The 21,511-nt window shown below is 37.5% G+C and overlaps 1 protein-coding gene across 2 annotated transcripts in view; it reads right to left on the bottom strand.

Moving 5' to 3' along the window:
• The window catches only part of FAM193A (family with sequence similarity 193 member A), a 79,197-nt gene that overhangs the window by 23,125 nt on the left and 34,561 nt on the right, over nucleotides 1-21,511 (bottom strand). The window contains exons 3-11 of one of the 2 annotated variants that reach the window (XM_061376016.1): nucleotides 21,123-21,368; nucleotides 18,664-18,830; nucleotides 18,225-18,392; nucleotides 15,188-15,422; nucleotides 11,853-11,977; nucleotides 7,400-7,544; nucleotides 2,726-2,803; nucleotides 914-1,026; nucleotides 517-759 (exon numbers count right to left, since the gene is read on the bottom strand). In XM_061376016.1, the coding sequence (XP_061232000.1) occupies nucleotides 517-759; nucleotides 914-1,026; nucleotides 2,726-2,803; nucleotides 7,400-7,544; nucleotides 11,853-11,977; nucleotides 15,188-15,422; nucleotides 18,225-18,392; nucleotides 18,664-18,830; nucleotides 21,123-21,368 (1,520 nt within the window). The remainder of the gene's footprint in view (nucleotides 1-516; nucleotides 760-913; nucleotides 1,027-2,725; nucleotides 2,804-7,399; nucleotides 7,545-11,852; nucleotides 11,978-15,187; nucleotides 15,423-18,224; nucleotides 18,393-18,663; nucleotides 18,831-21,122; nucleotides 21,369-21,511) is intronic. The other variant, XM_061376017.1, reaches the window with a different exon arrangement.

The following is a 21,511-nucleotide window of genomic DNA, read 5'->3' as shown; positions in this document are numbered from 1 at the left end:
AAATCTGGTCACTGATACAAACAGAAGAAAGAGGGAGACAGAAACTTCTGATAGGGATAATAATTTTTGATGCGAGACTTGAGTTAGCACAAGTTCAGTAATCCTAATAAAAGCTATTTTGGAAATAAAACTAATCATATTAAATTACCATCCCTTAAAGAGACATCACCTGTTCCCTTCGCCGTCTAAGAAAATGTGGCATTTTAAAACGATGCTCTGAAGTAGATCAATATCTGACATCCTTGCAATTGCAAAGCAGGGAAGTACATACGATGCACACTTCAAGCAATACTGTTAAGACAATGTCTTCAGAAGGTTTTAGGAATTTTGCAGGATTTTTGTTTTTACTTTATGTTTGCACAACATACAGCACTGGAGTTGTGGTCTGCTAATACAGGACCATCATTACACGATTATGAGGCAAAACTAGCATTACATAATGCTTAGTCAGCCAATGCAACTTGTCTGCTTAAATTCATTTCACCACAAAGATTTAAAACAGAAAAGAACACTTACAAAGTTGGTGCAGAACCATTATCTGCAAGGATTAGTCTGGGATGTTGCTGAATTGTAATAGGCGAGCTGGAACCTGATCCTGAACTTGCTGAAGACATACTGGGTGGGCGGATTTCAGAGAGATAGTCGGGAGCAGAATCAATTTGTAGTGGTAACTGGTTAATGTGGATATCATCCGTTACAGGAGAATCCATGATGCCACACGTTAAAATGTGTGAAAGACTGCAGTCATCACAAGTACATCTGTTCAAGAATTAAGATTACAGATTTTTATGACCTTGTTTAAGCATCATTCATTTAAAACAATCGCACTCTTTGTTCCAATAATGTATTTCCTTTTTCCCTGAACAAGAAATTAATGATTTATTATGATTTCATATTAAAAACATCAGCTCACCTTCTTCTATAATTACAGTTCGGACAGTCAGGCATGCTCAAACGTGATGACAGCATGTGTCTCATTGTGTCTGTGAAGTTGTTCTCCCCAGCTAGTGCTTTCTTGTTATTAAGCTGAAGTAAATTATAAAGGCAGTGTTTTAGTAGGGCAAGACTTTCCATTAACAATTCCATGGCACATCATGATTAACACATTACATAATCAAAAAGGGTTCTTTGGGCAAAATACTTTAAAAGCAGAATAATTCAGAATAATCTCATGAAGGGTGTTGTTTTGATCAGGAGTGAAAAAGGAAGAAGTTCAAAGCTAGAAACAACAAACATATGGCACTGAAAGTCTTCAAAGAAAGTATGTTTCTACTATGAACAAGTGAAGTGGCTAAGTCCCTCTCCTTGACTAATCTGTATGTGCATGTTGCACGGTACTTCCACTGATGCACTCTGAACAGTTCTTGCCTTGTTTCATAGTAAGGACAAAAGGACACTGCTGACAAATGGAGAATGCAAATTCACCCTTAGCTTGCAAAAAAGAGTTAGGATTAATTCTGTAGACACAATGGATAGATGCAAAGAACAAAGTAGCTGGCCAAAACAGGACTTGAATGTGTTAGTGAAAAAATACAACCCAAACAATGTCCACCTGGCAGAGGCCTAATCCTAAAAGCACCTAATTTCATTAGATACCTACAAACCTTAGGTTAAACAAGGATGTGCCTAAGCTTCCACTTCTATAGATGCACAGACCTGATCCTTACCTAAGAAGCCATGGGCTTATAGTTCACTTAAGGCCAATTAGGATCAAGGAAAAAGAGGATTCTTCTTCCAAGTCCTCTGAGGAGCCCTGTATACCAGATATTCTAAAGACATGGTTAACACAGGCTTATGTTCCTTATTTGAAAAAGTACATACTTATGATTGCTTTGAGACGTTGCCAATATAAGCTTAAGCTTAAGTTTATTAAAATGTACTTTCTCTTTCCCTGGCTCACAACTATCATTTCCTTCTGTGCAATGGTACAGACATGGAGAGATTCCCCATTCTGACTTGACACTAGCAGAGTCACACTGCACTCTTACAGAAAGCATGATAGATACTTGCATACTTCCAGGCCACAGAAGAGGGTTCTGAGTCTTAAACAGCAGATACAATTTTATCATAAAGGTAGGAACTCCCACCAGTCCCTCTTTGGCTACAGCTTAAAAAAGGCAGATAGCTCTGCTCAGCCTTTTCCCCACAAAAAAGGACGTAGGAGCCATCCTACAGATAACATCCTCAGCAGTAATAGATATAACCACCCACCCTGCTACTGCGACTCGCACTCTCCAGCTCCATACACATAAGGAAATTTGTCACACTGTTGAACACAATATTCTCTATCATGTACATCAAGGCAGCTCCATGCTCTATTGGCTGTTTTGGATCGCACTCTAAGGCATCAAAAATTCCTCTCTTATTGTATAAAGAATTTTAATACCTGGTATTCATCCTAAGACTATGGAGCTTACGTTTTTTCATTTACCAAATTGATAACGAGATCTACCTCCTTACAGAATATAACAAATTGCTTCATAAAGCTATGTTAATTAGCCAAAGTCCAGTAGGTTACATCACAAGCAATTGAGATTATATACGATTACATACTCTTCTTGGATCTTGCTTTTATGTATTATAACTGACCAAATTTCATGCCTGGCATAGCTGCAGATCACACAGAACTAGTACAATATACTACACTCGCATGTTTGCATCTCACAAATAACACATGAAGCATTTAGTGTAACTTAATAAGGTATATATAAAAAAAAAATCCTACCTGCTCTTCAATAAAACGCCTCTGTTTAAAAAATTCCCAGTCTTCCTTTAGCATGCGTTGTTTTGTTTTCATTGCCATCTAAAACAGAATTTAACGAAAACTCATTGATTTGATGACAGGAAACCTACTGTTGTCTGTCAGTTTCATTAAACCCAGCTTGTCTGTATTATTTTAAAAGTAGTTACATACTTAGTCAATACAAAATGTATTTTATTTGCTAATCATTTGTGTCACTTTAAATTTTATATGTTTACATGATTTTCAGTCAGATTTTCTCAAGTTATTCCTTATGTTAACATTTATTTTCATGAAATATTTTCATAGCATTTTCAGTAAAATGTAATTGGCTTAAGATCCTCAACATCTCAGACTCACTAACATCCATTACCATCCAAAGCTACAAGGCTTTCAGCAAGGCTTCAAAACAGACTCAAGTGCATATTCTGATGCACCATGTGTGGAACTAACCACCCAATCCAAGAGTTACACAAATTAGAAGTAGTCACCGAGACTATTTATACCACTTTTCTCCCTCAATGTATTTCATGGTGATAATTTACCTAAGGGTGAAGAAATATTTTATAATTACTCATCCCTGAATCACATCCCCATAAATGCATATAGAGCCTGTAATTTTTTGTACACAAATTCTATTTTTCTGATTTAGTAAATAAATTGACTCTAACAGAACACGAAAGCTTCCATGAATTTTAACACAGCAAAAAGCAAGAACAAAGCTTCCCCTGTTGTACCTTTCAACAACATTTTAAGAGCACTACTTCATCAGTGAGGAAACCCAACTATCCCTGTTACCTTTTACAGTTCTTTTTTTCATTTACTTTATTAATAAAGAGGTCTACCTCCTTAGAAAACATAACAAACTGCTTCATAAAAATGTTAGTGAGCCAAACTCCAGGAAGTTATACCACTAGCAATCTTAATTTTTCCCCCCTCCTTCGAAAGCATGCCTCCAGAAATCCATATTTGATCAAGAGTTTAAAGTTTTACTTTTAACCTAAGTGTATTATTGCTATTACCATTATTTAACTTGGGAAAATGAAATTCAAATGTGGGGATTTGAAACAGTATTAAGTGGTAAAATTTTGCTTAATGAATTTCTGAAACAACCAGCAGCCTGTAATTCTGATTAATACTGTGGATTTTCATCTTCCTTGTTCCAGTGAGGTCACATTAACACGAAAGAAAAAAGAGTTTATCATCTGCATGTCTGTTTTATTTGTTTTTTTTTTTTTTTTAAATACAGCATGCATGAAACATTCTTGAACCACTGGTAGAATTTCTTAGACACCCTAAAAAGTACTGCAGAGCCTGCAGCCAAAAGCATCCGAAATTTCATCCTGGCTGTACTACCAGCTTCTGAAAACCTTTGAGCTACATTTGCACACAGCAACACTCACTGGTTTAGGTGCCCTGGCACCTAGCTGAATCCTCACCATCAATGACAGGCACGTACATTTACTATGCATTATAAGAGAAGACTTTAATGCCAAAGAACGATGTTTAAAACAGCCAGTGCATTAACTGGGAGCTGCCTACTCAAGCCTGCCAACAAACTGTCAAATTGAACAGCATGGTTTAAGTCTTGGTACTCCTGAGTATTAATGGGCACAGGGGCTGAAATGAAACTTTTCCTACTTTCAACTTCACATCTTTTCCAATACCCCATGTCTGCAAATATCTTAAGTTATTACTTCCATAAATAACTGAAAATCACTGTCCCCTCTTTCTGTTCCCCAATGAGAATTTCAGCAGGGCAAAGTAGCTGCAATACAAACCAAATGATTTGTGCCCAAGAATTCTGCTAGGGAGTAGGAGAAAAATTCAAATGCCATCAAAAGGAAAAGTTTACACTTCAGTCTTGCACATCTGCACTGAATATGCTACCACTGCTGCCCAAGAGAGAAAACAGGTCCATTACCACTTTCTTCCTCCCTGTCTATTTGAGGCTAGAAACTATTTGAGATACATCAGACAGGACATGGTAAATTGAGACAGGCAGGTGAACAAGATTTTTTTCTATTCTGAAATTGATTCAACCATTAAACAAAGCCAGCAGTTTGGTCAGAACTGTACCTTTAGATCACCTGTGAGAACTCTGATGTGCATACAGACATCACAGGATGCTTTGAAGTCTGTATCAAATGTGAATAGCACATTTGAGCATCTGAAAATTCCACTTGTGAATTCGATCTATTTTCCTAGTCTCTTTCACTAGAAATATTAATTCCTCTTGTCACAAACTCTCAGCACTGAAAAAGTGTTTCAATTATTTATACAGCCACCATGAAGAGAAAAAAAAAAACAAACCGAAAACAATTGTGCCTGTACAATTTTTTCTTACCTGACCAGGACTGTAAAAAGAAAATCACACATGGAGAGGAGAGAAAAGCAAAAAGCTCTCCCTTGGCTCTTGTGGAGCTGGGCAAAGACATCCCTGTATGCCTTTCTTCAGTGGGAGCCATCGTAAAAATGAAAAGGAAACACTTTCACACCATGTACATGTGACTACCTTACATTACTTTTCAAAACGATCGAGATATTTTCAGTATCTTCTGAATTAAATGTAGTTAAAATTTGGTAATGATCTGGAGGTACATGCTGCACACATTTAAATTCTTCTATATTCCAGATACCCTGAACATTTTCTTCAGATTTTACCGTGATGAATACGGGTGCTGACATGAACAAATCCTCATTCTGCATTTTATCACAGAGTGTACACTTGATGCTGCAGTGTATTAAGTTACAGCTGTGTCATGCACAGACATGTTTTACACAGTGTTTAAAAAAAAAAAAAAGAACTATTTGCATTGCTTGCAAAATATACTCACTTTTCCTCCCCTCAAGAACAAGTAACATGGCATGTTACATGACTGTAGTGGAGAGTCCATTAACTGTCTCTGCTGATGCCCCATCTGAAATTTGGGGTATAGTTCTACAGTAGATATATGAGGACCATTCTTAACTTTTCCTCTGTGATGATCTGTGTTCTAACCTTTGATAAACTAGCAGTAAAACCTCAATTTTCTTAAGTCAAGAGTCAGCAAATACTGAACATGCATTCACTATTAAGATCCACAGTAGCCAGGCTTTCTGATTTCGACCTCATCCACAAAAAAATCACTGCAAATTTGGATAAGATGGTCATACTGAATGATGTATTTTTGATCAATGGAATATAACCACAAGTTAAAACCAACACAGGGTTTAAGGCAAAACTGTGAAAATGTTTTTCTGTGTATAAATACCAATAAAATACCCATACCTCCTTCAAAATTTGATGCTTTAAGTTTTTTAAAGTGTTTCCCCTACAAACCCCCTCACAGGGTTTTTTTTTTTGGTCATTAAAAAGAATTATCAGGGAAGAGCTGATTTTGCAGATCAACCACTCAGAAGCCTGATCTCAACATGACTACACGAGTTCTATCTTTTGAAAAATAAGTGTTTATGATGAGAAGTGAACTGGGCTCCCTTTGTTACTGCAGAGGAAGTATCAAACACAATACCCTGACACCATGAGGAAAATGACTTCTAGTACCACAAAATGTGAGATTATGAAATTTCACAGAGCTGCAATCAAATACTTGGATCCACAGAAGCAGCCAGACTAAGAGAAAACTTTGTAACTGATACCTCACAGCTGCAGACCCCAAATATAGAACAATCTCTAAAAATAAAATTAGTTATACCCTGTCTCCACCTTGAAGGTATTGGAATTAATGGCAGAAGCTCACTTAAGTCTTCATCACAGGAATAGTTTCTGAAGGACATGTACAATGTACTATAAGACTTTAAAATGTTTGTTATCTATAGGAGGAAAATAGCATTACTAAATCTCAAATCAGATTTCCATAAAACTTAAAATTACAAGAAAAGCTCTATAAAATTCTGTACTTTCAAGTACTTCAAGATGTATTCTTTCTTCTAGGAAACTAAACAGTATTCAAAAACTTATCTTGAGGTGTTTAAAAGAAAATAAATTCAAGTTCTTTGAATATGAGCAATTTTGGAAGAGTATAAACAACCACTTGCAAAATAAACACCTATTCTTCAACATATTAAGCTCTTGACAATGTAGGAGTTGGCACAGTGTGATTATTTTTCTAAGGCTTAGCACAAACTCAGAAGAATCAGCTATCAGAACATACACTTAATTAAAAAAGGATAACTTCAGAGAGCTCCAATATTCACGTAGTGAGACTGGAGCTGATTTTAACAGCTGTACAAAATATTATCATCACACTACACAACATGCAACAGTTCTTTAAAGCAACCTTTTCCTCTGAATTCATTTAATGCAATTATTACTTTGGAAATTTAGAAGGTTTTGTAGGGTGGGGTGGTTTTGTTTGTTTTCCTTTTCCTAATGACATCTACAAAAGAGTTTCAGATTAACTGTGCTACAGACATTACAGGCTAAAGTAATTAAAATACATTCAAAGACCATCTCTAAACAATGGCACAACAACAGTCTTCAACAATTTTAAGATTTCTGTATAATTGCCACTGCTATATTAGTGTTCTATTCTGAAAGACTGACATCAACAAGAAAGGTTACATATTGTTGCTTCAAAGCTCTGGATAAAAATACCTCACTGGAGGCACAGGATGCGCCCTGCATAATCATCTTGAGACTGTTTACATGATGCTTACCTGTTCATCAACATAATCATCTATTCTTTTCTGGCATTCAAGCCATGCTTCAGCAACTTGACCCATTTCCTGTTCCAGCTGATGATACCTTTGTAGCAAGGTACTATACATATCTTCACTACAGGAATCATGTGTTGTTCCAAGCCTGAAGGTTCAAATAGCACTTGTTAGAGAAGGCGTTTCACTGGAAAATCACGCTTTTTATGTTCTGGAAGCCAAAGAAGTGTTGTTAGAGTGCAGTTACTGTTACACCTAGGCCCAGAGCTGCTTGTGTCCCCAAATTGAGTATTTTTAGATGTTCTTCATAAAACACCCAACAACTGCTTGTTCCACTGTTCTGTAACCAACAATAACAAGAAAGTGGGAAGTGCAACATTTCCAGAGCCTCTTTCCCACACGCAACCAGATGTCAAACCTACTGAGCCGCATTTATTCCAATTTTGTAGCTTGATAAATTTATCTTTCCAAATTCTATGAGCTAAATACACACGTTGACTATTTACTGAAGAGCTATGTATTAAAATAAAGCCAGAAGCTTGCTAATCAGAACTCACATGATCAATGTTAAAAAGACTACTAGACAAGTTGGGAGTTCCCGCTGGGAAAAGTGCTGTAGAATGAGGAAACTGAGATAATTTGGTTGCATGCAGTTATCTACTATCACTTGAGCAGCATCATGTTCAAAAACATGGTTATGCCTTTCACTGATGACTGTCTCTGTAAGGAGCCACAGAAACTGAAGACAGATTTACCTCCCTTTCTACTGCTACACTGTTGGACATTGAATTCCTTTAAAGAAATAGCCATCAGAATGCATCACCACCACAATTAAGTAAATAAGCAGAAATAGACAAAATTCTATTTGATAATGTGTGTTTAAAGCACATTGAATTGTAATGACCTGTAAATTAACACAAATCAACTGAAACTTTTCAACACTTCCTCTCTTCAGTAATGAAGAGGAAACTAGTAGGTAGTTAATGAGGCACAGAGGCTGTGTGGTGAGTCAAAGCCAGTCCCCAGAAAAATAAACACAAGCATCTCAACACTTAATATTTAAGCCCAATTCCAGCATTTCAGGGAGGTCTGTTGCAGATTTCCATTGCAACAGGATATTAATTCAATCTAAGAACTACACAGTACTGCCTATCAGCTGGCAAAGAACTAAACCCTTAATTTTAATATGGCATTAAGTATAATGAAGAGCTGAGCAAACAAGACAGCTCAGCAAGCATTAAATTACAGCTGTTAGCATGACTTCACCAATGAATTCAAGTTTTATTTCATTGTTTTTGCCCAGAATCTGCAATACAAATCATTTTAAAATGGTGCATAGGCAATTTTGCACGTGGGAAGTCTATGCTTAGTAGAGTACAAAAAGCAGTTTAAAGGGATATGGTGACTTTAGTGTACACCTCTTCCTCACAATCAGTGCAAACATTGTCAATTCCTGTTACTAGACCACAATACACTACTTTCCTCAATGCCTGTGTTTCTAGTATTTTGCAATTATGTGAAATTGTGATTCCTACTGCATATAAAGTTAACAATTTGTTCTCATAACTGCTGCTGAGCTGCTATTCTTCCAAACAAGTTGTGCACAAAAATCTTTTTTAAAAGTTCAAAGAAAACCTTCATTTAAAAAAAAAAAATTACATTAGCAATGCGACAGCATTTACATTTTCTATTTTTATTGTGCCTCTTGTGTAAAGGTTAACATGCTACCAGTCAATACCCTTTCACCCCTCGATGCAAGTATAAAGCAACAATCTAGGTAATATTTCAGTTCTGTAAACAGAGGTGGAACATACTCCTGGGCTGCTGTAAAAAATAGGTAATAAAAAGCATCACATACATAAAACTTGGTAAGAACTGCTTACTTTATATTAACTGAATCTTTGAAGGCATAACTGTTGATCCTACTGTATGCCTGTGTATCTTGATCAGGAACCCATAATTTTTTGGCCAACAGCATTTAACTAAACCTTTGCATTTACCCTGAACACTGTCTCACACCATACAGGGAAAGCAAAGAGGCCAGAGAAGCCCCAGGTGTCAGTCAGGTCACCACCAAACTCCAGTAAAGCAGTCCATTGAATGCAGGAGGTGTATCAGTGGTTGCATGTAATTAAAACCATCTTAACCAAAGAAAGATATTTAACCTCTAAGAAATCTTCCATATAGCCAGCTTCATCAGGAAGCACCACTCATTCAGCTATGAAGGACTGGATTTCCTTAAATACTATGATTTGATTATAAAAACACAGCCTTATGAAATGCTATGCCTGATCCAGAAGCTCTGTTGATTATTTATCTCTTGATAAGCATATGGACACTCTTACAGCTGGTCTGCAGACTGCACAAATGAGTATGCCTCCTAAACAAACCAGAGCTGTTGACTAGGTAGCAGAACAAGATACAAGACATGAAGACTCTGGCAGTTCACCCTGAGTGGATGACTAGTCCTGTGAAATACTGACACAGCTTATTATATACCAGCTAGTAACCCCCATTCCCACAAGACTGCTATGTTTAAATCTCCCTAAAAGAACCTCTTTTCTAGCTTGACATCTGATAAGTATCCTCGAGACTAATCACAGCACATCAGCTATATATTTTGAAAAAGCCAAATATACACAAAAGATTCAGTGATGATAGAAAGGATGAACACAAAAAAAATCTAAGTGAAGCTGAGATGACAATATGCCATTTCACATTTCTTCTTCAGGAAGAAAAAACAATGAGGCCAATGCTCTTTTGAGAAGGAACTCCTGCAATACCTTCTCTACTGACCAAGGGACTAGGCTCATGTGAGGCATCTCTGATGGAATTTTCCTCTACCAATTCCCAATGGAAGGCAGATTATGCTCCAGAAAAAAAAACCAAACCTCAGGAAAGGCTACCTAATTCTCTTACTTCAAGACCCACAGAACCCAGCAGTAAAACAAGACATATATTATATGAACTGGAAACCGCAGAATGGGAAGGTTGTGCTGAACCTCTCCTTTTGAAAATACTCACGCAAATCTATCTGGGCAAAACCGCAGTTTATACAAAACACCCTTAAAGCCATCTAGAGTACACAGATGTACTGGAAAAGAAACTCCTGCAAGAAGATTCTGACTTCATCATATTTAACCCTTGCAGGTAGCTCTCACCACAGTGATGTTCTGCAGGGAAACACCTTCTGTTGCTCCCATTTTCATTGCAGTAGCACTTGAGAACAACAGGTAAATGAAAACAGTCCAATACTTCTTTTAAGAAATGATTGTAAGCTTCACTAAGAGACCTTCATCTGCAGAGCTGATGAACATAAACAGTCCTGATACAGCCAGGACTGCTGGAGTAAGAGATGCAGAAAGGCCTTGTCAGAAAGCATGGAGATGACTGGGGAATACAGTGTCAGGGACAGTGGTACTGGGAATCACTAGGAAAATATGCAATTGAACAACTGAACTACTGAACACAGAAACAGAATTATCTGTCCAGAGATAAAGAAAAACAAAACAAAACATAAAAACCCAAGGAGAAAGGGCTTTCAGTACAAACCCAGTGTCATGTAAACCAATTAGACAAGATACTCTGAAGGACCTTCAGACTTCTTGCTGAGCACAGCAACAATTAAGCTACCTTGCCTTTTCTTGCTTTCCTTCCTAGTATTTACCAGATACTAGAGCAAAAGGAGAACTCAGAAATGTCTTTATTCACTGTGAACATCTCTTGTGACAGCCTTAATCAAACTGCTCTTGTACCGTGGAAAAATACCTGAGACAATACCTTTAAAACACATGTACACTGACCATGAATGTCTTCATCAGGAACTAGATTAAGAAGTCAGTGCAAAGCTATCCATGACTGCACTTTAAAAATGTTCAGACATAGGACAGAGAAAAGCATTTGTAAGAATTAATACATCTTCCCTGGAAAACCCAAACACTTTGCAGGTACGCAAATTACAAGCAAAGTAACCCTGCCAATAAAATACACATTCTAAAAACCCAGGAAACATAATAAGCCACTAGGCCTACAAGCATATTGCAAGAGATGTTGTTTCTTTTGCTTTCTCCAATGAAAAGATTGGTTAAAACTCCAAATTAAGTTACTTGTGAACTGTGGGAAGCATGAAAGCATTGAGGCTTTAATTTGCTTGTAGAGCTACAGAGACAGCGGTAATGCCTGATGACAAGTGAAAACAGTACTATTCAGTTATACCACCAGCATTGGATGCTGTCATTTTACTAGGTAACTGACAAGTAAGTAGATTAGGGTTGTAATTCTTCTGACAAGCAAGTTATGACAGCAGCCTGCTCAATCAACAATACTGTTTCAAGACAGATCAACAAGGATTTTTACCTAGTAAACTGTAGAAGCAGCAGAGATTATTTTTTTAAACACTATGTTGCAAATACAGGTTATCAGTTCTTCAAATTACAAAAGAAAAGTTAAACTCTACCTTAGCTGTGACACCAACGTTGGTAAACTGTTCTGTAAGAGTGGCTCAGAAAATACGAGGTTTTCAAACAGATGCTTATTGTGCAATTCCCACGTCACCTGAAATTTCTTCAAATGTTCATTTTCCTATTAAAATAAAAAACAAAAAAACAGAGTTAGGGAAAAAAATATCTTTAAAACAAAAAGATCTTGCCTCAGACAATCTAATTTTCAACCTACGGTCTGTATCAGCCAACTCAGATCTTATTCAGTTTTAATACCCAGTTTTAATACTCAGAATTTAAGTAATTCTTTAATAACGTGTATAACCATAGTTTTATTCACTGTTTTTCTAAATTGTCATGGATTAGAAAAAATGAAGAATCACTCTGTTGTTGAAAGCTGCCATTCACTTCTGCACTGAAAAGATGGATTTTACAATCTGAACCAGTTATTCCCAGGTTTGCCTGTCAAAAAATTGTCTGATTATCTTTCAGTTCTTTGAACTTACCTAGGAACAGACACATATAATGGCAAGCTGTAACTTCAAAACTGACGTAAGACAAGTAAACGGTTCACTCCAAATACAGCTTAAACCCAAGGTTTCCTAACTAGAGAAGAGACCAAGAGCTTACTTGTCTAGTAAGCAAAATATTTTTCTATTTGAGGTTACTTAATACATAACTGTACTTAATTTCAAGGCCTACACTTAAATCTATGATTATCAAAACATACAAATCAAAGACAGGTATGATATATTTTCCAGTCACTTTTCCCACATACAGCTTGCAGCATGCAGGGTTTTCTTATACAAGCCCCTTATTCTCCCAGGCAAAATTAAGTGCAAGCATTCTGGCTATCAGATCAGCAAGGCAGCCCCATGCACCATAACCCTGAATAGCCAGAAATATCAGAATACTCTGGAATTTTGAAGTTTTCTTAAGTATAGTGGGTTAAAAACTAAATACATATTTATACCGGACCTAAACATGAGACTTTCAGTGTTAAAAAAACCAGTCTGGAGATTCATTGTAATTTAAGAAGGGTGGGTGTCCCCCCCCCCCAGATTTCACAAAACACTTATGATTTCACTTTGAATACTGTCTTCAAAATACTTAAAATTTCTAAAAATTGCCAATAATTTCTCAAGGGTTAACACTGAGGTAGATTTCTGAAGCAATTTTCATACTATGCAGTGAGCACACCAGTCAACACTTGCACACAAAATCTTGTATGTCAGGTTGTGCAGATTATGGTATTTCTCACAAAGAAATACCAGGTAAATCCTCCCTTCTAGTCTGGTGTAGTGTACTCAAGGGATCTTCTGTACTGACCATAGCTTTTCCAGCTTGCTCTCAGTAGGATCTGTTATTCCCCTGTTGGCACAATGCTTTAGTCCCTGCTCTTGAACTTTAATAGTTAGCTGGACGCCTTTGAAAGGAAGAACTGTTCATGATTTCACTAAGAAATAAGTTTCTCCTCAAGGTATTATATGCCTTTGTGCAGCATGCTACATGCAAAGGTTTTGCCCTTACAGGAGGGCTGCACTGAGTTGAAAGATCTTGATTGCCTCTTACATGTTTCAACTGAAAAGATTTCTTTTTCCATAGTACACCTGAACATTGAGAGAGAACAACCACACACATAGGAAGGGCTAGTAACTGTACTACCTGTACTGAAGGCTATGATGACATACTGCCCTATTTAATAAAAAGAGTTAATAAACTGTAGAAATGTATGGTAAGATACAGTAACCTACATTCTCACATTTCAGTTTCTGAATGTCACAGCTTAATAGGGAGAGGTTTTCAGTACTTGCTGGGATGCAGAGGCAAAAGGATAAGAAAAGTCTGGAGTATTTTGTGTTCTCTTACGCTTTATTTTTTTTAAAGAATAGGAATTTTATTTTACTTTGAATTCTGTCATAAAAGGCTAGATCAGGGAGTTCAAGCACCTTCTGTCTCTGCATGGCCATTATCTCAATCCCTCATGCCTGCTAAGTTCACAATAATAAGCAGGGGAAAAATAATAAAATATTATTTTCTGATCAGCTATGTAATTCTGGTATTAATTGGTTCATTACTGGCAGATCTACTTTGAGAAAGCTAACATTTGTACTGTAATCCATCTGCTTTTCAACTGAACCAATTTCCAAGTTCCAGAGCAAATCAACCCAAAGAGCAATCTTCTCTCAAGCACCTTGTTAGAGACTCGAGGACTATTAAAAGCAGCCAATAAACTGGAGATGGCAGTGACCTCACATCTGTATCTAAGTGATAAAGCTGGGGAAGACAATACAGACAACAGCAAATAGAGAGCACTGACAACAGAAAAAGGCATCAGATATGCACGTTTCTCCACAGAAACAGGTTCCTGCTTTGCCAATTCAATTTTACTGACAGCCCTACCTCAGCTAATGACACTCTGTTTCCCCTCCATTTTATATCCTCACCCATGGCCATTGTAGAATTGCTACTGCCTGTTCTTTTCCTCTTTATATACCTAGACAGTCACTTTCAACTAATTGGCAATAAACCCCAAATTTACCAGTTTATCCACCTTTTAGTTTTCTTTTTGCTTGCGCAAACTTTACACAAGAAAAGGAATGAACATGATAAGGACATTAACAAAGGATGCACAGGAAAGGATTATTAACAGAACAGGATTAATAACCTTGTCAGCCCTTAAACAAACAGAATTACAGAATTTGTTTACTATATTACTCACTCATGATGACAGTTACTCAAGAAAAGATCGCTTATTTTCTACCTGACAATATAGTCTAACATCACAACCAGTTGACCAAAAAAAAACACCAAAAAACCCCAAAACCAACAAGCATTTAAGAAAAAACAAGAACTTTAGAAGTATCATGGCAGATTAATTCTGAGGCAAGAGATCATCTTTTCAATTAGCCATTCTTGCTTGTAAGCGAAAAATAAAATTGAACATTGAAACAAGCTAAGTTAGTGCTGCACATAAAAAATTGTATCTTCCAAATGTGGATGTCAAGAGATCATTAAAGATTAACCGAAAATGTGGGAAACACTTATCTAAGGCATTATCTAAAAATTGTAGACCTGTTTAAAGGTTAGTTTCAGAGTAAGAGCCACAGATTCTCTCACCTTTTTCTTCAGTAAGAAGAGAAAGGATTTCATCAATTCACTGTAAGAGATGCCTGATCTACATTTCTGAAGAATTAAATTTGCATTTTCCAACCCTCCCTATCCCTAAGCATGCACACACAAAACCCCTTACGCTTTACAAACCACAGAAGACACCTGAAAGAGTCTAGGACAGCTCTGCTAGCATTACCCCTAGTAAACAGAAGCATACAGCTTATCTTTTCAGTCTTACCAGAGTAACTAGGAAGGCGCTGATTGTACATGCTGCCTGACAGAGTGCACTGTATTCTTCAAGTAGGAGTGAGATGAACTGATGTGCCTGTGGTGGCCCTTGTATTGCTAATGTTGATGCAACTTTAGATCCCAGTGACAAGTGCCTGAGCAGACGAACCTTCATTTCAAGCACATATTCTCTAGCTTGCTGTTCCAACCGTTGGTAAAGCTGATATGGATCTCTTTCACAAAGCCTGTATTTTTAGAATATTTGTGACAAAAATAAAAAAATTTAAAAAAGGCACATTATTAACAATTTTCACTTTCCTAAAAATATTTACCAGTTACCATGATAGTCATCAAAATGAAACAATGGCTACGGTTTACATAACTACCTGAAATCTGGGAGAACACAGTCCAGTTCCCTATTTTTACACTGCAGGACTGAGCTCTTGTGTAGCTTTAGGACTAGGAGGCTTGCACACCTGAGGAACAAATTAATTTAGGACCTCAGTATTTCACTTCAAATTGTGAGCTAAAAAAAGCCCTTTACTCAATTTGCATACAACCTTACAGACACCTAGACTCTTTAGACAAGCTTCTTTGGAACTTCTCTGTGTTCTTGCATGCATGCCTACTAATTGTTCCACCTGGAACAGCCAGATCCAGGCCTGATTAATATCCTGTAGAAGGACAAGCATTTACTTCAAGCCATTGAGGGAGCTTGATCTGACAGGCAGCCAGAACATGCCTAAATATATACTAGCCAAACTGTACTTGTTGACTGCTCTGGGGGACCCTTCTGTTGTTCAGCTGCACTGAAAGACATTTTGTGTAATTACCAGGCTCATAAGACACTCACAAAACTCCTTCTCACCTTGAGTTTCTTACCCTTTCTGTACAAGGACATTTTTTTCACTTTTGTTAAAGCTGCTGCTTTAATAAGGTGTGGGATTCACAGGGCCACAAAGAACATCCTTCAAAGGAACATAACTTAGGGCACTCTCCTGTGCCTAACTGCAGTCATTACAAATGCCTGGTGTATTTTTTTTTTTATTTTTTAAATCCAGGATAGGGACCAGAATTTGGGACTCATTCGTCTCAGGGAAGCACACTAATACTGAAGCTTCAGAACCATATTGCCCTCCATGCACTCTATTCCACCCTCAATACCTTCAAAGACTGTAAGATACAGCTTCAAAGGGGGCGAGGGCTTCCTGCTAAGGACAGCATACAGCTGGCTGGGTCTGATACTCTCCTGGAAGTGAGACAAGGGTTTGAATCACCTAACACAGGAGAAAACTGAACACAGTGGCCACTTTCAAGTACTTCAGAGTAAAACCGTACTATTTGAAGTCCTGCACATGAGTTTAAGCACTTACTTTCTGTTGTTTATAGTGCAGGGAGATGAGGAAGAACAGGATTAGATAAGTACTTAAGAGTTACACGAATAAAAGCCTGCTGCTATCTAGTCCTTGCTCTTCCCTTGCTACTCACAAAATAGAACACTATCACATTGCCATAAAGTGCGCCAAGATCCGATAGGGACAATACTTGGCACCACTAATTATTCTCAAATAAGATGACCAGACAGTCCATTACTTGCCAGCTGTGTCCAACAGAGCTAAGCATGGAATCAGGAATTTCTGCCTTTTAAACATTTACTTGGCCACAGCATGATCTTGGCATGATACCTACATGGTTCATGTGGGGTTTTTTGTTTGGTTGGTTTATTTTTACACTTTGAATAACTACATGGACTAGCTTTCTTTAATTTTATGACATTAGCACCATGGACTGGACACTGGTGTCTGCTCAAACACAGAATCCTCATTTTATTTCATACTCTGCAGGCCATAAAGAACTCGAGTGAAAAATAATCACACTGACATTTAAGGTTTCCCTGTCTGAAAGCCTGTTTCTGCCTTTGTTTTCAGTATCAAGGGTGAAAAACAGTTCTAGAGAAATCACAGCTCCAAAGTACAGAAGAAAGGTACACAGTATGTGTTCCAATTTCCAAAATTCTTCCATTAAAGAGAAGCTGCATAAAAATCAGCAATCATTTTAGCTGTGATTCAGTTTTAAGTACCTACACACTAAGCATCTTTGATTTCAAAACCTATGTTGCACATTTTGATCACTTAAATAAATAAAGCATGACTAATAGGGAGGCATAATATATTACTCTACTTTTACACAACTCGTGCTCAAAACCAAACAGTTTTTATGTAACAGAAGGGCAATAAGATCACTTAATTATCTATTAAGGCTGATTCAGGAGTATAGTCATACAAAGAGCAATGGTAGATGACTATAACCTTTCAAAAGTTTTACCTTGCCAGAATTTAGCTTCAACTAGAAACTCCATATGACAACTACAGTTTGTCAGACCTCAGTGTGTTACGTATGTACAGAACCAAGGAGAGCAGCTATTCCCTGACCACACATTCAGTTAGACAGAACCTGAGTAACCTTCCAGAACACTTTAACGACAGCCACACTATTCACAAAAAAAAAAAAAAACACCACCACAACTGCAGATCTCATTAAACACATCTTCAACTTCACACCCAGAAAATCTACAATTTCAACTTCTGAAATGAGAGAGAACATCACAGTATCTTCTCCATCTAACATTCAAAGCCTCTTCTAGCTGTTACAATTACACTAGGATACAAACACTATTTTAACTCAGATTAGCTCGACAAGGTAAGATTTTTCATGTAGGGCAATTCAAACTAAACAGTATCTTACTATGGTAATAATCGTACCAAGGTCTTTTGAAGAATAAGATCTGGGACCCTTCCGTAATATATTAATATTCCTACTGCAAACATCAGAGGAATTTAATAGCTACACATGCATTCATTCAATCCAACATTCAGAAATCCTGCATGATACAGAATTGACCGTTCTAATGGTGAGGCAACCATTCCAAGTAACCAGACTTACAGATGGTAAATAGCACTGTATTAAAAAGCAATATTCCAAACTACTTAAAAGCTAACTTTAGAAGAGCTCTTGGCAATTACTAGATATTTTTCAAAGTGATATACCTATCCACCAGATCTTTCATTCCTTCTTTATCTGGTACCAAAGATTGGTCTTGGTCATCTGCCAACGGGGTCCCAGCTTGGCGATATATACATCGAACCATGTATCTTACTTCTGACCAGTAATTTTGGAGCTGCTGAGGTTCACGTTCAGGCTCTGCTGAATTTTCTCTGCAAATAATGACACAAGCAATTACTTAGTATCTGTACACTGCATAGGTTTACTGATTCCTTATGTTTTGAGGATGCTCTTCAGAAAAAAACAGCGTACATCTAAAAATGCCTAAAATAAAGTATAAAACCAGCTAAAAGCTGCCATCTGTAAGTTACTGTCATTGTCAGACAGCCTGTTTAAAGACTTTAAGCACACCAACAGATAAGCTACAGCACTGCCAACAGTCTGACTACAGGCAGCATGCTGTTGAGTTTGATCAGTTCTTACCTGCGCTCATTACAGGCCTCACAGTTGCATGCTATGTCTGAAGGAGAGGAACTGCTAAGATCCGCAGCAGGCACTGTCTGTGCACCAACGGTTATTCTTCCCCCTCCTACAGACTCCTGCTGTGATCCACTGTTTCCAAGAGGCATGTGCAAAAGGAAATCTTGGCTCTGAAAGGGGTAAAAAAAAACCAAAACCCAGGTAGCCTTCAGTTTGTAAGGTAGAAGCCTGAAATGTTAATTGGTAGGCAAATATTCATGTGGTAGTTCTTAGTGGTGAATATATTTTGGGAGGACACTCAACCAGGCACAAAGAATTTACTTTCAAACAGCTTAATAAATGCAAGAGGTGACCTGAGAAAACCAGTGATACAAATATAGTTCTGTTTCTAATAACAAAAGTATGCTGGTTATGATTATTACCTTTAAGTACTCCAGTATAAACAATGAACTAGGCTAAAGGAAGGCTTGCATCATCCATCATTAACCATAAACCAGCAATATTTCTTCAGTTTCTACCTGACAGCATGCTTGACTTTCGTAGTTTAACAATCCCTTCCAGCAAAAAGCATGAAATTTTGTTTACAACAGCCAGGTATACTACTTCACAGGAATGGATGCTAGAAAGCATCCATTCCCAATGACAGCAGCTATCTCCTGGGTACACTGCTGCTCATTACTAGCAGATAATGCAAACCTCTGTCTCAAGGCTGCTGGTATTCTGGTCTCCAGTTTCTCTCCCTCCTTAGTGCTTGCAGCCCTAGTACAGACACGTTTCCCTCCTGCAGCCTCCCCAGGTTGACACCAGCTTTCTGTGGCACCAGGCAGAAGCCTCTCCTACATTCGAGAATGACTGAAAGGGGACCCCAGATCCTGAAGCAGGATGAAGAAGACACAGGTCAAAACAAAGCTGTGTGCATTTGCTGCCAACAGCAAGATCAGCTACTGGGGAAGGTGCTGAGGCAAACAAGGGTAAGTAATGAGAGCACCAACAACCTGAACACAGGAGCATCTATAGCACACCACTTGCACTCTGCCTTGTAATGACTGATAATAACGGGTTTTTCGCACTCTCCCTCCAACCAGCTTCTCTAAGTTGACTAGCCACCTAATCATTACCCGCTTTAAATCAAGCTTCCTAACTTGCAAACTCCTTCTGTTTGCTCCTAAAAATTCCTCTTTAAATGAGAAAACAGTTGCCAATTTAAAAAAATACTGTAAATCTTTATTTTACCTGGGGTATGTGTAACTTAATCCATTTAGGAAGCCACCTTCCTTATGCTTGTAGAACACTTCTTTACTAGTTCATTAAACAGAGCTTAAATATGTCAAAAATTCTGAGTCAACTGAACAATAATGTGCTTCTCTCTTGTGCTTTGAACTCTTTAGGATGTGTTTACCATCAGACTACACATATAATTCCCTTAGATGTAATGGCGATGTAATGTCTTTTGATTATTATTACTAACCCTTGTTAATTGCAAGAATATCACAAAACACTAGCTGTGTACAAGTGATACACCCTAAATTTTCCTTACAAAAGAACTATGTTAACTGTGCTTTTAACATAAGTTTAACAACATATGCTATACAAAGGCAATCTTGCCTCACACTGATTTGTTTAAAAAAACCTGTATGTGCGTATGGGTGTGTGGCACAGTCTGTTAGCTCTCTACAGGGAGACATCAGCTAGAATCTCTAATACTTCAAATTATCAAAGTGTGTAGCTTCCCAGCTCAGTCGTGAAGATTTGGTTCTTCAGTAAAGCATAATTTACTTCTAATCAGGTTTTCCTAGACCTGTCAGTGAACTTCTTGTATCCTTTTGCTACAATAAGCATAGCTCTTATGTGGGATTGAATTCTCATGAGAGTATATTTTAAAACTTAATTTAGAAAGTAACCACAACTTGAAGTATTAACATCATATATTACATGAGTGTTTGCACTGATACAACAAAGAATAAGAATTGTTATATGCATCCAATGTGCTGTGTTTCTTTACCAAAAAAATACAGGAAAGAAAAGATGACAAAACTCAGAGACATGCAGGAAGGTGGCAATGCAGGTGCAGTGACTCTAGAACATTTCTGAAAGAACAAGGAACTTCACATCACAAAAGGGGCAAAAGACACAAGCAGACACAGAAAAAAAGTGTAAAGATTAAAGTTGCATTGGTAAGAGTAGAAGAAACAGAATTTAAGTAAGCAGGAAAAGGACAAAGCATAAGATCCAATAAAATAAAAGGGAAAAAAACCCAACCCCAACTAGAAACATCCAAGCCTTGCTCTACTCAAAAATCCAAAACTGAATCAGAACTCAGAATTTCTGGAATTTCTGGTTCAGTTTAGCTCACAGGAAAACCAACTGAGAATCTCCTAAAATACTTCCCATGCACTTACAGTTAAGTGATTCCAAAGCAGCATTCAGCCCATAACATCTTCTTAGTCTACTGAAGTACTTACCACAAGAGATTGCTCTATTGTAGCATGCCTCTCTTCCTTTTCAACTGTTCTTCGACAGTCTGGACACACCCACAGTGGAAGATGCAGCATATTGTTTGCTTTTGGAGATGTGGAAAGTGCTGTTTTGCTAGAGTTTTTTATTCCGCTCTCTGAAAGCGAGGTATCTTTTCGTTCACTTCTACAAAGAAGACAATGCTCGCCAGTTGTATACGGTGCCCTCTGGCCCAAGCCAAAGGTAAAGGGTGTCTACAAAAAATTTTTTAAGACAGATAACTGGTTATTCACAGAATATAGACTGGAAAAACCTATTCTGAAATTAAAAACACCTCCCTCCCCCATATTTCAACAGTCATCATTAAATAGTGAATATTTGGAGTATCCCTAGATCA

The sequence above is a fragment of the Neopsephotus bourkii genome, unplaced genomic scaffold, assembly GCF_033783945.1.
Source record: "Neopsephotus bourkii isolate Nb327-2 ecotype Australia unplaced genomic scaffold, CSIRO-AGI_Nbou_v1 NB_1686, whole genome shotgun sequence".
Lineage (NCBI taxonomy): Eukaryota > Metazoa > Chordata > Aves > Psittaciformes > Psittacidae > Neopsephotus > Neopsephotus bourkii.
This window is presented reverse-complemented; position numbering and strand designations above follow the sequence as displayed.